Raw genomic sequence first — 18,535 nt, forward strand, 5'->3', positions numbered from 1 at the left:
TGTTCGAGTCTCTTGAGCTTCACCGCCGTCCTGAGGAAATAGAGGAAACTAGTTTTGCCCCGAGTTTTTCCCCGAGTTACTCACCGAAAGATTCCTGTAACCGAGTGTTCAGAGCTCCACCGTTGTCACATAGGAACAGAGCCAGCCAGCTCAGCTCTCGGGCCGCCCTGAGGGAGAAAAAGAGCTTCAGCTCTCCTCCTGACGCTATTTTAAGCATGTTTTAAAGATTCAATAAAGCCAAGTAACTTATCTTATTTTGTGTCCTGTCTCGTGGTGTCCTCCTGGTGTAGCTCCTCAGAGTGGTAGTTGGTACGGTTGGTGGGTTACTGGGCTCCATTCCCACCCCGGCCGGTGACATATACATATAGAGACACATTAATAGATGCATGGATAGAAATATATATAGACAGATACTGTAGATTAATAGATACATATATAGATTAATAGATAGATACATAGCCTATATAGATAGATAGATAGAGAGATAGATAGATAAAATAACATTATGCACAATGAGGAGCCTACAGGTTACAAGCTTCACATGTTAGAAAAATACAATAATAAAAAATAAAAAAAATGTAATGGCTCGTTGTCAATGTTGTTTCAGATCCACACCTGCAAGTGACCACTAGGTGTCACCGTTGAGACGGGTGTCAGATTGTTTCGAAGCCTCGACACAATATGGCACATTTGTTTTAACTGTTTCATTCTTTCACAAAGCCTCGATCTGCCCACCACTACCTAAATGCAACTTTAATTCCAAAATCAAACATAAAACAGAGGCTCGAAACTCAAAACAAGAACTTGGACAAATGTCACGGGGTGACTAAGCTCAAGGGGGTGGAACCATAACGTAGATCCCTTGGGGGAATGGTTTTTGGGGATGAACACAGTCAGCAGCAAGATGGACGATCTTCCGGGTTTTAGAAAACAAACCAGTTACGAGTAAATTTGTAACGAGAAAATGGGAACAGGTGTACGGTTAATCGACGTGGGCTTGTGATTGGTGACTAGACTGATTGAGGAGACTGTTTAGCTACGCTGGGAAACGAATAGTTCTGTAAACGCGACTCTACACATGGCTGGTCCTCTTCGCCTTGCTCGCTGACTCCCTCGACTGGTAAATAAGTTATCCTTGTGTGACGGCGGACTGGCATCTCTTATGCGAGCTGGTTATTTCATGACACGATAAGGTAGCTGTGTGACCCCCCCACTGTGTGAGGAATTGCTCCATACCTTGTTTACACTGTGTGTTATTACATGGCGCTTGTTTGTAGTGGTCATATGCGGTGCACGTTTGGTTGGAGTATCTACCTCATATGAACACTTTGAGTGCAGTTTCATTCACAAATATACTTAACTTGGGTAATTTCTCGCACTGTACAGGAGCATGTGTCAGGTTGGCTCGGAGTGTTATTGAAGTGAGCATTGCCTAATAGCTGTTCTGGCTATTCCTCCGTCAGCGGATTTATACCAGAAAAGGGAGTATTGTTGTTGCACCAAATTAACATATAACCTGTGCACTACTGCCTTGTACCAACAGAACCTAGAGGGCCGCTGCTATATCCAGCTGATTTTTCCCCTCATCACTGATGCTTTAATCTGTCTGTCATGTTAAATTGACCTGCAACGTGTGCATTGCTGTCCTGTATCAGTGGAGCCCAGATAACGTCTGGTCTGTTGCATTAAGCCAACCTTCCTCATTGATAGTGCACCCCAGCCATCTGGTGAGTCTGTCTGATATACTAATGTGATTCACACCCTGTACATCACTGCTGCATCCCGCTGACCTCCTTCTACACCGTGATGTTCCAACTGTTTAGTGAATCCGCCTGACACACTAAATTGACTTGCAATTTGTGCATTGCTGCCCTGTATCAGTGAAGCCCGGAAAACTCCTGTTGCATTAAGCCAACCTTTCTCATTGCTATTTCACCCCAGCCGTCTGGTGAGTGTGTCTGTTGCACCAACGTGATTCGCACTCTGTGCATTGTTGCCTCGTACTAACAGAGCTTGGAGAGCCATTGTTGTATCCAGCTGAAACTGCTCCATCGCTGTGACGCCCCAACCGCCTGAGCCTGGAGAGCCATTGTTGTATCAAGCTAACTAAACTGCTGCATCGCTGTTACGCTCCAACTGCCTGGTGAGTCTGTGTATATACAGGAAAGGATGCATATGTGTATCCTTCGCGCTCCCAAATCACCCACAATCCTATGCGCGCAGCTTTGCTATCTTGTTCAAAAAAGTGGGACAAAACCAAGTACAAGGTGGGAGAAAGTATGGAAATAATTGTTTATGCACATTTTAACCCTTTCATGCATGAATTATGATAACCTCAGTCAGAATGTTTTCCTATGTGTTTTTATTGCTCTTAGGGCATGAAAAACAAGATTTGATTAGATTTTTTTTTTTTTGACAAATTTTTCACAGAGATTTTCAGATGTCCACTTGAGCAACCAAATCAGTAGCACTTCCATTTCTGCGCCGAAAGCCTTTTCACTGACGTAATGACGCAATGACATGCACTTGTTAGTCTGTTCCATTTACGGACCAGTCCTGCCAAGGAAGTATCCTTGACATTGAGAAACTGCTAGTGTCGTATCGAACCGAACCGTGAATTTTGCGAACCGTTACACCCCTACAAAACATGTCTCTGTCTCTTTTTGTCAATTTTTGCTCAACATTCTGCGCTTTGCAATAGCACACCATTGTTTCTGAAGCGACTTTCAGCATGTTTCATATAATTGGATATGCTCAAAAATTGGATTTGGATTGACTGTCTGAACGAGGCTTAGGTCTGGAAAGTTCAGCCTGAATGTGACACATCAATGTTGATTGACAGGCTCAAGTACACACGGATATAATGCAATCTTTGAATGCTTACCTTAATGTGGCCCTGATGGCCCACCACTGCTGTTTCGGTTCAATACGAATAAATGTACCTTACATCCCTAGTCTACAGTGAAATACAGTCACACTTTACACTGTTTGGCCAGCATTTTAACCGTGTTTAATCCAGCTACTAGCTAAGAGTATGCTAAAGTTAGCTGCTGACTAGCATCACGTGCAGCGAAGCGATGTTTCTGTTATTCCAACGTCCGTTTTCAGAGCATCCAAGAGAAGCACAGGCATAACAGTAGCACCGAAATGAAGCACAGAAATCTGCGTTGATATTCGGTCCGATAGATAACGGTTGTTAAGGCACCAGTGCCGTATTAGCACCGGTCTGTCTGTAAAGGCAAAGCCAGTCCTTTACTAGCCTATAGTGCGTTGGTCTCTTTTTTTTATTACTTATTTCTCTACATTGAGTGACAACCCTCTCAAATATAAGATACACAAAGAGAACAAATAAAAGTCTCAGATTCACTGTCTGTTATTGCAAAATTCTTGCTAACTTATTGTGACCTGATAGCAACCCTTCTGCTGTGATAATGCAACTTCAACTACGCTATCAATATCCAAAGTAGCCGAACGTCATATCGCCGATTCATGTTTTTTTTCTCGAAGATGGCAGTAACATATAAAAAGTTTTGGATTAAATATAAAGGAGTTATAAGAATTTAATCCTTACCGTTTTCTCCAAGGAATTTAGCTACTTCCTTAGGCACTGGATGAGGTCTGCTCACTCTGCTGGAAAAAGACTCTAGCGGCAGCGTGCGTCAAACATGTGCTCCATAACAACAACAACACTAGGCTGCCCACAGATGGGCCTGCCTAATAAGCAGCTTGATATACTGTACTTTTTTTTTTTTTTAGATAGAATAGAGGAGAAAGTGTTAGTATTATTGGATCAAGTGCTGCTGAAAAAGATATGTCTTCAGCAGTTTCTTTAAAATGGCTATGGACTCAGCAGCTCTGGTTGAGTTAGGCAGATCATTCCACCAGCAGGGAACAGTCAGAGATTTTGTGCCTCTTTGAAATAGCACCACAAGATGCCGCTCGCTTGCAGAGCGCAAGTATCTGGATGGCACATAAGTCTGAAGTAATGAGTTTAGGTACAAGGGAGCAGTGCCAGTGGTTGTTTGGTAGGCAAACGTCAGTGACTTGATGCGAGCGGCAACCAGCAACCAGTGCAATTTTGTAAGGAGAGGAGTGACGTGTGCTCTCTTCGGCTCGTTGAAGACCACTCTAGCTGCAGCATTCTGGATCAGTTGCAGAGGTTTGACAGTGCAAGCTGGGAGACCAGCCAGGAGAGCATTTCAATAGTCCAGTCTGGATAGAGCAAGTGCCTGAACAAGGAGTTGTGTAACATGCTCTGATAGGAAGGGCCTGCTCCTTCTGATGTTGTACCAGGCAAATCTGCATGACAATGCTAGCAATGTGGTCTGTGAAGTTCAATTGGTCATCAATTACAACTCCAAGGTTCCTGGCTGATCTTGATGGAGTTATGGATGACGAGCCTAGCTGAATGGTGAAGTTGTGATGAATTGCTGGGTTAGCTGGGATTACAAGTAGCTCTGTCTTCGCAAGGTTTAGTTGAAGGTGGTGCTCCTTCATCCAGCCAGAAATGTCTGTCAGTCAGGCTGAGATGCGAGCGGCTACTGTCGGATCATCAGGCTGGAATGAGAGGTAGAGTTGTGTGTCATCAGCGTAGCAGTGATAGGAAAAGCCATGTTTCTGAATCACAGATCCTAGTGATGTCATGTGGATGGAGAAGAGAAGTGGTCCAATCACTGAGCCCTGAGGCACACCAGTAGCTAGATGTTGGGTCTTAGACACCTCACCCCTCCACGACACCCTAAAGGAGCTACCTGAGAGATAAGACTTAAACCACAGGAGTGCAGTTCCCGAGATGCCCTTCATATTTGGATTGACAGGAGGATCTGGTGGTTAACTGTGTCAAAGGCAGCAGACAGATCCAGCAGGATGAGAACTGAGGACTTGGAAGCTGCTCTTGCCAGTTGCCAGTCTCAGAGCTTCAATTACTGAGAGCAGAGCAGTCTCAGTTGAGTGTCCGCTTTTGAAGCCAGACTGATTGTTGTCCAAGAGGTTGTTCTGCGTAAGAAAGGAGGAGATCTGGTTGAAAACAACTCATTCAAATGTTTTTGCGATGAATGGAAGAAGGGATATCGGTCTGTAATTTTCTATATTTGCTGGATTTAGAGTGGGTTTCTTAAGCAGTAAACAAGTAAACACTCACAGACTGATGTTCTCTCCTGCTGTCCGACTGCTTCTTATGTGTTCTGTGTTTCTAACTGATGTTCTCTCCTGCTGTTCGACTGCTCCTTCACTTATAAGACATAACCTGAACGAACCATCAATCATTAATTTAACCCTTCTATCGTTTCTTAGGCGGGTTAGTTCAGCTAATGAGGCTACTTGCTTGTCTTTGCGGTGGATTCATTCTGTCTGGATATATGTCTTGGGTGGCCAATCACGTGGTGTGTTGGCGGATGGATAGAAAGTCTTTGAAGTTGGAAGCAGGCTTTGCAGTTGAATCGTTTAACAGAAACGATACTATTCCATAGCTATGTCCTAATGTGAAGGCTGCATCCTTCGAAGGCCGCAGCCTATGTGTCTTTCGAAGGACGCATCATGTAGCCTTCGTAGGATTTCCTAATTGCGCAACCAGGTGTTCCCGATTACCACTCCTGGCGCCAAGCAACGGTGCGAGAGGCCATCCTGATAATTTATTTTATATAATTGATTAAACAGCTATGGAGCCAGAATTGGCTATTGTCATTTTTTATGTTTTATATTTTACTGGAGGACATGGTAAGGATGTTTCAGCCCCGGCGCCGCCTGGTCATATATTTTCGGCTTAGCCAAGACCATGGCAAGCTGTAAATTGAGCTGGTTTGCTGCGTCCCGTCCTGAATTGCCGGATTACACTTTAAACTCTTCAAGTATTGGGTGTTAACGTATGTAAATAATGTAATTAAATTTGAAAGGGAAAGAAAACATACATAGGCATATATACAAAATGACTTGGCAGGCATGACGTGAAGAGACTCAGACTTGGCAGGCATGATGTGAAGAGACTCAGGCTTGGCAGGCATGACGTGAAGTGGCTCAGGCTTGGCAGGCATGATGTGAAGTGGCTCAGGCTTGGCAGGCATGACATGCAGTGGCTCAGGCTTGACGTGAAGATTCTCTAGCTTGGTGGGTACTGTGGGGTTGCAGGACTCCTCGTCCGCAAGACTTACAGTAAAAGTTGAGCCACTTAACAAAATGGCATAATCAATATATTGGGCCAGGGAAAAATTTATATTTCCCCCTGGCAACTGAGACGGCACTGGTTCGTTTATGAACGATGATGCAACCGGCCTTCGAATACGGCCTTCGAAGGATGCAGAATTGAATTGGGACAGAGTTCATTGCGCCGCGGTGACGCAATCGGCCTTCAAATGCGACCTTTGAAGTGTACAGCCTTTGAATTGGGACATCCTTTGTCGCGCCACTGTGACGTTTTGTCGCGCCGCTGTGATGCAATCGGCCTTCAAATACGGCCTTTGGAGGATGCAGCCTTCACACTGGGACACAGCTTCTGACTACTATATTCTCTAAGGCTTCTCTAGTATCTTCGAATGCATTCTGGTTTCTTCTAATGCTTTGTTCGTGTCCTAAGATTTTAAACTCAAATGTTAGGATGTTTGGAACTCCTGGATGAGTTCTGACGAATGAACGAAATTTATGTCTTTATTTACTGTCTTTATTTCAGAGGTGGAATTTTCTTCCCCTCTCGTCGGAAATCATGCGTTATCTGTGATCTTTACTCTCCAGCTCTAGCAGAGAGTACAGAGGGTACAGTTTAGACATGATTTCTATTATAAGAATCTGAAACATTTTACACAGATTTAAATCAAGCCATCTTCTGAATTTTGAACATACAATCGCACTGATAGGAAACAAGAAACACTTTCATTCAAACATCTAATAGTAATAACAATTACATGACTTATATGTGATCTAAGCATGATAGTCACATATATGGGTTGTAGACATGATATAGGATTATGTAGTTGAACGATGTTTGATTATAAGTCCGTCAAGAATTGTTTAGGGATGATTATATGTATTTTGATATGTAAAGTCTCAGTGTCTGTGGTTTTAAGTGATTTGGCCATGATTGGTAAGGGCCAATATGGAATTTAGCCAGGACCCCGGGGTTACATTACTTTTTTCATTGATCTGCTTTTCATTATAATTGGTTATTTGTGAGGAAGGAGACACTTTTCAATTTGCCTCCCTTCTGCCTTTTTTGGAACCCTTTTTTGACAAGCATATGACATTATTGCATAATTTGAACATTCATTCTGATTGGTCAATTTAGTAACAAGAAAAGTCGTTATGCTCTCAGACTTCTCTGGAACTGTGTTTGCTACATTTCATTTGATCTTGGTGATTAAGCTCCTGTAATTCCGATGATGGCATGTCCAGCTGTGCTTGCGCAACCTCCGATCAGCCCCTGTGTTGAAGGGTGTAGAGGGGGTTGTTTGACTGCGGTTGGACAACCTTATGTGTATTCTCCTGTCATCTCTGTAAAGCTGCTTTGAAACAAATCGTTATTTTTTTTTTAAATAATTATTTATCGTTATATAAATAAATGTGACTTGACTTTATGGCTCAAGTCAGCACAGATCTACAAGTTACAATCAAAACTCACTTTCAGACATGTCTGACAGTCATCTCAAAATGAGCCAATATCCCGGAGTATATGATCCTAAAATGCTGGTTTTCGCCAACTCATTCAGTGTTCGAGTTAGTCCAACAGTACACTGAACTGAGAACAATCTTTCGGACATGATCGACGTGCTGAGAAATGAAGCCTAGCAAGTTCAGCCAGGAAGATTCAATCATTCACGTCACTTATTACCTTCTCATCTATCCAATCATATCCTAATAGCCAGCATAAAAAGGTGGTACTTACACATGTCTGAGTTCGCAGATGCTGTCGCTTCAACCACCTCCATCCTCCCCAACCACCACCAAGTCGGGACCTTATTTAAATAAATGTTCATTGTCACAGTATTAATTCTCCCGAGTCTTTCTGGTAGAACTGTCTGCCGAGGGTTTCATGAAGGGGGCAAAGTATATGTTTCTGATGTCTTTTGTTAAAAGCATAAAGTATAACAAATATAGGTTGTTGGAAATATAACTTATCCGATGGCAGTAGTTCTCGAGTCAAAAGCAGTATACTGATAACAGTTCCCTCTCAAGAGTCAGTTAATAGTTTCGACGGTTCTCGAGTCACAAAAACACTGAAAAGAGGAAACAGTGTGAACAGTGAGTAGAATCAATGAACTCCTGATATGAGCATCTGCATGAACAAACAGTTGACTTGAATGAAGGGTGATTGAATGTTTTTTTTTGTTTTGTTTTTTGGTTTCACGCGATATATGTAAAAAGGTGTTGCTTTCAATTAGAATTACAACTTCATTTTCTACTATAAAGTTGTTAAGGCTATGTTTTTTAATAACCTTTAACCCGGTTTCACAGACAAGGCTTAAGCCTAGTCCCAGACTAAAATTCATGTTTGAGCTGTTTTAACTGAAAGCAACTTGCACTGACATATCTTAAAATATGCCAGTGCCATTGTTTTGTCTCAAGATGTAGTAATGCTTTAAAGGAATGATTATAAAAGCTACTTAAATGTCCTAATTAAACTAAGGCCTACTCCCGGATTAATCTAAGACCTGTCTGTGGAACCTGACTTTGTCTGTTCTCGAACCATTCCACGCTTTTTCCACTGCAGAAAATGGAGTTTTGGGCCTGAAAGATCGGTTCAATTCCGGCCCTAAAAGCTGGTCTCGAATGGAGCACGCAAGTGTATCCTCCCAGCAAACACATTTACGTTGTGGCAACGTCTCTGGCACGTTGCATTTCTGCTATGGCAACGCCGCTGTCTACGTGCTCGCAACATTGTTACAACGTAGAATTGTAAGATGCGACAGGGCTGTAGCAACATTGTTGCACGACATTCAGCAACTGAGAGACGACGTTCTGACAATTTTTTTATATGCTGCTATCAGAGCCGTCGCATAGGCTGTGCGAACTGTGCAACCGCACAGGGCCTCGCGCCATAGGGGGCCTCGCAATCTTGAGTTTTTTATTATTACTATTATTATTTTTAATTTTGTCTTTTGTGGTGGAACACGCAATGTAATGCTATATAGAAATATATAGTTTGCATCTTAATTTAATCTTTGTTTTATTATTTTATTAGTTCATTAACTAATTGTTAACTCAACTAATTTAACGTAAAGAGCTGGATACTAATTAAATAAATGTCAACTAGCCTAAATGCATTGATTAGAATTTCCATAGAATAAAGATTTTTATAGTCGACTAGTAGTCATTCATTTAAGCAATTAGTCAACTAATCTCGTTTATATTAATTTCTGCTTAATAGGCTACTGAGTGCATGGAGGAATAGCCTATTCCGCGCTCAAGCGCATGCATAAATCTTGCCCCAAAGCAGGCTAATGATAATATGTCTGAAAAAAATAACGAGGCATTTTTATTGTTTATTAATAAAAAATATATATTTTTAAATCAGTGTCGGCTGCAAACATATCTATATAGCCTACATCTCCGCTGTAAAGTGGATATGCCTTTAGAGAGAAATGCACCTTATGGATTACAGCCTAATCAGCCGGTATTTGCTTTCGATTCGAATTTTTTCGTTTAAAAGCGGACATTTCAAGCTTTATATAGAAATATTCATCATGTTTTTGAGGCTATACACTGTGTTTCAGTTCATTTTTGAGACGCGCTCCAGTTTGCGCATTTTTGAGATGCGCTCGGCCCTGTTTGTTTTATTTTATTTTACAAAAGCACAACGTTTTCTTGTTGTTGAGAGTTTACACAAATAAAAGTACTTGCGACTGATGCATTATTCTTTTCTGTATGACCAGAAAAGATTGAGTAGCCTATTTAAAGTTGTTTCCACTGTTGATAGGAAAATGAAAGTGTTCGCGCCGACGCCTGCCGCAGTGCGCGCTCCACGTCTCCGCACAATCACTTGGATATGCACCTATACTAGCGAACATTAAGGCCTATCTAGGTTAAAGTTAGAGCGAGCTGCCATGCCAGCCCGGTCTCACCCCAAAACGTCACATACTGACGGGTCTTGACCATACGTCAACATACGACGAAAAGGGTACCCCTATAACGTCAATATGAGACGCAGACATAAGCGCACCAGCAGCGCCTCCTAGCGGTACCCTAACGCATACCTAAACCCAACCATACCCGAATCGTCACACATGGACGTTATAGGGGTACCCTTTTCGTCGTATGTTGCCGTATGGTCAAGACCCGTCAGTATGTGACGTTTTGGGGTGAGACTGTGTTAGCCATGCCAGACGGATAATTCCTTTTCATGTTTAACAAATAAAATCATGCATTTTCTACCTACAGCGAGTAAGCGCTGCACCAGTTTGAAAAAGGTAAAAGCATAACGAGCGTAGCGAGAGAGGGGCCCAACTGAGGGGGATGCAGAGATGTTGCTGCGTCTTTATATTAACATTTCTGATTGTTTAAATTATCAGCCCTCGGTAGCCCCCTTAAAATGCGGGGCCCCAGGCAATAGTCCGTCTTGCCTGCCCTATTGCGGTGCCTCAGACTATGTTCATGATTATGTTGTATTATTCTACTTGATAAAAACGTATTGCAGCGAGTCGAGCGAGATTATGCGTGCAATAGAACTAGAACAGTTATGCGTGACTGTTCCACATCAAAGAGCAGGGCCTCGCATTTCAAGTTCGCACAGGGCCTCGCACCCCACCTGCGACGGCACTGGCTGCTATATATGCCTATAGATATCACCCATTTAGTATTTTGTTAGATAATTATATACTTTTTAAAATATTGTTTATCCTTATTATTATTTAATGGGGATATCAGTAAATTAGCTTAATTATAATCAACACCTGCAAGTGTACACTTTGAAGAGTAAAAATGACAGAAGGTTTAGTTAATTCAACTTTATTAAAACAGCATATGGTAATCAAATTGCACTTCCAAAAGTCATGCATTTGTGAAAAAAGAAAAAGAAAAAGAAAAATATACAAATGTATTTTAAGTATAACAAATAAAACGCTAAGGCAGATCAGAACATTTAATGAACAAAACCGGGTTCTGTATGGCACACCGTAGTCGAAAGCTGGCCGATAAAGGTCGGTAACGTTAATCGGGGAAACATCCAGAAAAAACAGAGGAGCAAAGAAACGAAGAGACTAAATAAAAAAAAAAAAAAAATAACGGACAAATCAAATTAAAACCTAAAACAGTGCGAGCGAGGCTACAGTCACATTATATTAAAGTTGTAGTTTGTGTTTGATAGCTGAGGCGATATTAAACACAATACTCACGTATCCTTGCTCGATGATGAATGAGAACACAATGAGCCCAACAGGTGGTTGGAATTCAAAAGGATGATTTTCCCGCTTCAGAGCAACACTGAACGGTGGTTTAATGTCAACATTGTGACAACGCTGTAACAACCTTCACCACACAACATAGTTAAAGCAATCTTTTGGCCATGTTGTTAAAACATTGTTAGAAGGTCGGGTACGTTGTGCCAACGTTGTGTTTGCTGGGCTCTTATTACAACAAAAGAAGTGTAGACATGGTGTAAATAAGACATTAATTGTGCAGTGTATAACAGTTTCATTGATTATAACAGAACTTGGTAAGATTGTGATGAACTGAGATGAGTGAAATTTTTTAGTGATTTTAAATGGAGCGCACTTTGTGCGCGTTTATGCACATTGGTTCTGAATTAGTCACAACTGTTTCTGTTCTTGTTAATTAGCTCCACACATTAGTAATTAGTTATAGTCACAACTGTTTCTGTTCTTGTTTTATTAGCTCCCCATGTGTTTATATGCCCTTAATCTTGTGTAGTCAAGTGGTTACATTACTTTGTTCTTCTGCTTGTACTCCCTTATCAAATTATTAGCCCTGCTCACTGTAATACATTTTGTGATATTTGCAGGCTCCGCTGTCCAACCATGTATGTTCCACAGGTCTAAGCTGGAATACCATACTTAGCCCCACACTTGGGAATATGCATGGCTCGGATAGAAAGATGTTGATTGGCACATAGAAGGGGAAGACTCTGCATCTTTTGCATGGGTCATTAGTGTACGGTGACCTGGAAATTAATACACTAGTTTCCCTATTTTGAGCGCTTGAAAGCCATTGGCCATTACTCTGCAATGGCGTTATTTAATCAGGCTTCAGTATTCTCGGAGAAAGGAGATTCCCCATAGCGTCAGCTACTGACACAATGTTGAGTGGACCAAACTAAAAAAGCGAACACTCAGTACATTATAAGATGCAAATTCTACACAGTATTTACTACACAGGGCATAGCAGAAAGCCAACAGCACTCAAAAAGAGTCTCTTGTAATACTTTTGCAGCCATAATTGTTCATATGACTGTTTTAAATAGTGTAACTGCCACACATACAACATTACTACCATACTGACAATACTACCATTTAAAAAATACAGTGGCATTGGCAGTATTTTGAAGCTTCTATTTCAATACTACCCAGATATCCTATCTCTGCTGGAAGTTTCTGGAGTCTACTGTATATTGATAGTGTCTCCCTGATGACTGCAAATGATATACAATATTCCTGAAATTGAGTGACTGAGAGAGAGGCCATGTTTCCACCTGGTATTAAGATGGTATCTCTGAATGGTTAGTTGATGAATTTGTTGCTGATGTGGAGTTAACTATCTTCAATTAGGATATTCTGTCATGCTAATCTATAAATCGCCCGTATAGGAACTGTTGTGAGATGCACACTGAGTGACTTTCGATTGCATGTGAAAAGATGGATGCTAAAGTTTGAGCTGACTCACAAATGTACTCTTATATAACAACTTTTCATCTTCTCAACATGGGCTGCGTGTTCCCGGGGGCGGGGTTTATGTACATTTTAGACTTGCTGATGTCACTAAACCCGGAGGATTGTCGTGTAGTCCCTACCAGCCATTTGTTGTAGTCCTTTTCTTTAAAAGCAAATATCTTCCTTTGCTTTGAACTTTGAGCGTTGTAACTTTGCAGATGTTGTTTATGCTCAAACAGCAACATTACACACTAACTAAAGTTAGAAAAGTGAAATCATACTTTACCACCCCTTTAATATAATATACTGTAATTATATTACTGTACTTTAAAATGATGCCAAACAATACTTAAATGCTGTACACAAACACTGTGATGTGCCATGTTTTTTTCTTTTCTTTTTTTCTAGACTTGTTTCATAGACTACAATGTAAACAAACCCATTTTGGCATTGTTCATTGGAAATATGAAGCTGGTGCCCTGAAAATCTGGCCTACCTCACAAATTTGCATTGTTTTAGGATTAGGGGTAGGGCTGTGGGTTAGTCCTGCCTCACAAAATGGTAGCAGCAAATCCTGATGGTATTTCCGGACAATATGTGTATGGGCCGGGGTATATGGAAAAAGGGCTTACCTGGCTTAAAAGTTCTTAACTCTGCATTCTCATTTACTGCATGAAACGTATGTATGATATAAATGGTAATGCAATTATATACAATTAGCAATAGGTAACATTAACTTTTTTCCCTTGTATCTTTTCTAAACAGGACACTGACAATTCTTCAGTGTATGAACAATCCCAGATGGGCAACCAGTCAAAGATGTTTCAACAACCTCTTCTAATGTATACACATACACTTGAAAAAATATCAGTATGTATTACAGCAGATAGAATTTTGGGGGAAATGTATTTCATCATTCATCAATTAGATTATAGATAGTTCTGTTCCTGGATACCGATTGGCCAAAACTTTCTCAAATTCTTCATTGCAGGTGCACAAATCCTATTCTACAAATCACAAATTAAGAAACTTGTATGCTCACATTTTTGCTACAGTTGCTGCAGTGAATATGGTGCAAAACGCATTCACACACCCGCATCAAAAAATTTGAAGTCACAGAGAAATGTTGCACATCCGCAAATCAGTATGTGCATTCATCCAATGAGAGTCCCACATGGAAAAAACCTATATGAGGATATATGCGCATATATGAAACCTATATGCAGTTTATATGTACATATATGCTGCATATATGCACATATATGAAACATATATGCAGTTTAAATGCACATATATGCTGCATATATGCACATATATGAAACATATATGCAGTTTAAATGCACATATATGCTGCATATATGCACATATATGAAACATATATGCAGTTTAAATGCACATATATGCTGCATATATGCACATATATGAAACAAATATGCAGTTTAAATGCACATATATGCTGCATATATACAGCATATATGCACATATATGATAATATATATGCTGCATATATGCGTATATGCCACATATAGGCAAAATTGAGGTGCATATATGTGCATATACAGGCCATATAGGTCTCCTGTATTGCTTCTTTATATCCACATATAAGCCCTATATGTACATAAGATATGTCTCCTATATAGCTCATGGCAGGATCTGGTCATTTTGTAGCTCTTTGGCAAGATATGACATTTTCTTTTATCAAGGCTATAACTAAGAACTAACTTTTTTTTTTTAAATGCAAGAACTTGTGTAACTTAGCGAACGTGAAATTGGTATCACATGTTGGCATGTTATGAAATTTTATTATGGCAATTAAGTGAGAGGAGATGGAAAGCTATGATGTCCGCACGTTTTGAAACATTTACAAGGTCAATTCTTTCTAAGATAGTGGAAAATAAATATATATATAAAAAAAATTATCTTCCTAAGTGTACCAATGCTCCATACTCCAACCCAGTAGGTGGCGGAAATGCACCTTTAGTTGGTTTGCCAACCGTCATATAAACAACAGAAGAAGATAGTGGAAAAGAAGGAAATGTATAACAAATTGGTTTGTCGTTTTTTTATTTTGTCAACCAAGCCTTTTTGCCAATTTCAAGTCAACGAGGTACCTTTTGTAACGTACTGGATCCATATCTATTGCTTTTCTTTAATTGCGTCTTATTTCCCTAACGTTATTTATTTATACTGGCAAGCATTTCTCCACTCTGCTGCTACCGATTGGCCGCTACAGCGTCGCGCAGTTGATGACGTCATCCGCATGCGGCCCAGCGCGCTATTTCGCGCCGAAAGAAAGATAGCGGCTGGGAGTAAAAATGGCGATATCAGCGTTGGAGTTCCGTTATGTCCTAACGTACTTGAATGGACTGAGGGTGACGATACAGGGTCCCATAGTATTTTGGCAATCGACTGTGTCCGGAATTTTCCCTAAAAGGACTGAAAAAAACTGAGAAGCTGGTGGAATGGCGAAAAGGCCGCCTTCTAACCTTCTGAAAGACATTATCATCAATCGTAAGTAACGTTATTCCTAATTTTAATTAAAGCGGTCTGTGTGAGAAAACGAACAGTATTTATATCGTGTTTACCTCTTGTAACCGTCCAAATGATCTGAGGGCGCGCGCGCTTCCTGGTGTGTGACGCCCGCCCTCAGATCACTTGGACGGTTACAAGAGGTAAACACGATATAAATACTGTTCGTTTTCTCACACAAACCGCTCGTTTCGTGTCTTAGGCCATCGATGTGTACTTAAGACGGGGAATTGTTTAATTTGTAACTTACTTCTCTGTGTATGCTCTTTGAGGAGGTGACCATAGACCTGCATTATATGACTGACAGACAAATATCAAAATTGAAACTACTGCGGAAACAAAGACACCTACATCTTGGATGCCCTTGAGGTAAGCTAAAACATACCAACATTTAATTTCAAAGTGAACTATCCCTTTAATTTGTTTCATATCTTTATCGTTAATCTGCATTTATACATATTATTAATCTGCATTTATACATAAAAACCTATTAACTATTGGGAAGCTAAACATACGAATCAATATGAAACATGAAAAAGTTTCTAAAAGTTGCCAATAAATTAATATTGTGATGTGAAATAATTTTTCAGATTGAAGTTATAAAGGGCTCTGGGGTGTTGCCAGGCAGAAGCGTGGAAAGCCTTGCCACCTCTGCCATGGTGTGGAATCTGCTGCTGGGCACCTTGATTTGGAGACTTTGCTGAAAAGCAACCTGAACGGTACAAAACAACATGTTCCTTATCTCTTCTATCCTTGTCATGTCAGTCATATTCTCTGGAATAAATTATGTTTGTGTGCCGGCATACCATCACTTTTTTGCTTGGCATTTTTGTATTTCCTTGCACCTCAAGAAAATGTGATGTATGTAAAAAAAACTCTTGCTTTCTCCACCTTCATTTTACCCCCTTTTATAATAATTTTGAAATATTACTTTAAGGTGGGAAGCCAACCAGAGGGGATGGGGAGCAGCTGGTCGCCATTGACCAAATTAAAAAGGCAGCCATTATTTGGTGAGTAAATGCATAATGCGTTGAGAAGGGAAAACAAAACTTTTAAGACTTTATAATTTCACCACTTTAACAATAGCCTACTTGTATCAATGTTTATTAGGCATCATTATTGTTACTGTATCTGCTTGGCACCTATAATACTAATTCATCGCTTGCTCACTTCTTGATCCTACCTTTCCTCTTCTAAAGCCACATTTCTGGGATATTGCGCTGTAAGGTGTGTAGTCCTATATTTTGTAGAACATATAGTGTTGCAAATAACCTCATGGCATATTGTTGTCATCTGAAGTGTTCATAAATAATCATTTTCACTCCTCCTTTACCCTTAATCCCCTCTGTCCTTTGTTTGTGCCTTATTTTGTCTATACCGGTAATGATTTGCTTGATTTTAATGCATATCCTATTGCTCTTCGAGTAAACCTAGCAGGAAAATGCGGGTGATGTTTTCAATCAGAGTTTCTTTCAGATTTAGCAGAATCCAATCAGAATCTTCCAATTGACGTGTTTACATGACGCATTTTTTATGATGATCAGCCCTTTATCCAAAATATGTGTCCAATCGCAGCTGTACTGTAAGCACGTTGGGTTCCTGATGAAGCACTATATTATTATTATTATTATACTGTCTTATTATTTTTGTCTTTTCTAGATGCTACATTGAAGAAGTGGCCGGCAGCCAGCCGAGGGCAGATGGGCACATCTATCAATTCGAAGCTCACGGAGCTGAGAAGATCAACAAGATACATTTTTTTTTTCTGTTGTTTTTTTAACTTATTTTTATTCTTGTACTATTTTAAGTAAATAAATAATGTAAATTTCTACATTTTGGGCTTTTATTTATGTTGCCTATTAGCTATGGATTTTCATAATTTTACTAATATAGGTAAACATAGGTGCATATATGCACATAATATACATTAATAATTGTACTAATATATAGGTAAACGTATAGGTGCATATATAGGTGAACATATACATGCATATATGCACACATATACGTACTATATAGGTACATATATGCACGTATATATGTGTGCATATATGCACGTATATGTTCACCTATATGTGCATATATGCACACATATACGTGCATATATGTACCTATATAGGTACATATATGCACGTATATATGTACACATATAGGTACATATATGCACGTATATATGTACACATATATGTGCATATATGTGTACATATATATATGCACATATATGTATACATATATGTACATATATGTGCATATATGTACATATAATATAGGAAAACGGCCAATTTTATATATGTCACATATATTAAAATCCTATATCAAAACCTATATTAAAACATATATGTTTATATAGGTTCTTTCCATGTGGGACGTTGCACACTTGTAGAATATTTTCTCACAAATGTCTTGGATATTTTTCTAGCACAAACACAAGTACATACTACAACTGCTTGAATCTGCTGCTTACTACTTTTTACTCAAGGACCTTGACAGAAATGTAGTGGAGTAAAAAGTACGATATTTGTCTTTCAAATGTAGTGAAGTTAAAGTAAAAGTTTACAGAAAAAATAATACTCAAGTAAAGTACAGATACTCAAAAAGTGTACTTAAGTACAGTACTCAAGTAAATGTACTTTGTTACTGTCCACCTCTGGCAAAAACAAAGCCAAATCAATGATCAGTAAAATCATTGAAATCATCAGTAAGATCATTCAAATAAAAAGTTTCAAATTACCAAAATGTCTGTTTCAATTATTTGGATACAGGAAACGCATACATGCTAGTCACCATGTGCTTGATTAACACACTCAAGTCTGGGCCTATTTGTGCGCTAGCAAAGCTAGGCACACACTTCACAATAGAGAAAAACAAAAAGTATGTCTTTCAAACATTTAAACATAACGTACTCGGTTACTAACGTAACCTCGGTTCTCTCTAGGAGAGGGAACGAGTACTGCGTCGATATAGCGACGCTACGGGAAAGATATTTCTTTTTCGAGATTGAAGCCTAAAAATTAATCCTTAATTTTGTAATTATGTAAAACGCTTTTCTGTAGCATACAACCTTAGGCGGAGCAAATAACGCGCGCCCATTGGCTGCTCCGCCAGAAAAGCACAGCCTATGCGAGGCCAGTGACGCTGGCCAATGAGGGCGCTTCGCGCCCTTCTGCGTCATCTCCCGCCGAAACAGGCGTGGCCTAGGT

General features: G+C 39.9%; 1 protein-coding gene and 1 long non-coding RNA gene across 3 annotated transcripts in view; both read left to right on the forward strand.

Annotated features, from left to right (window-relative positions):
* Positions 1-13,921, forward strand: part of LOC306992330 (ADP-ribosyl cyclase/cyclic ADP-ribose hydrolase 1) — a 226,800-nt gene extending 212,879 nt beyond the window's left edge. Inside the window, exon 10 of the mRNA XM_079601068.1 lies at positions 13,572-13,921. Within this exon, the coding sequence (XP_079457194.1) occupies positions 13,572-13,647 (76 nt within the window). The 3' untranslated portion in view covers positions 13,648-13,921. The remainder of the gene's footprint in view (positions 1-13,571) is intronic.
* An 826-nt stretch (positions 13,922-14,747) lies between these two features.
* LOC306993020 lies at positions 14,748-17,192 on the forward strand. 2 transcript variants are annotated; one of them, XR_013796391.1, is made up of 5 exons: positions 14,748-15,317; positions 15,608-15,704; positions 15,926-16,054; positions 16,273-16,345; positions 16,995-17,187. It is a non-coding gene; the product is annotated as an uncharacterized lncRNA (long non-coding RNA). The 2 variants fall into 2 exon arrangements; XR_013796390.1 differs by having other exon boundaries at positions 16,273-17,192.
* Positions 17,193-18,535: the final 1,343 nt, after the last annotated feature.

Source organism: Phoxinus phoxinus, assembly GCF_949152265.1.
Source record: "Phoxinus phoxinus genome assembly, chromosome: 24".
Taxonomy (NCBI): domain Eukaryota; kingdom Metazoa; phylum Chordata; class Actinopteri; order Cypriniformes; family Leuciscidae; genus Phoxinus; species Phoxinus phoxinus.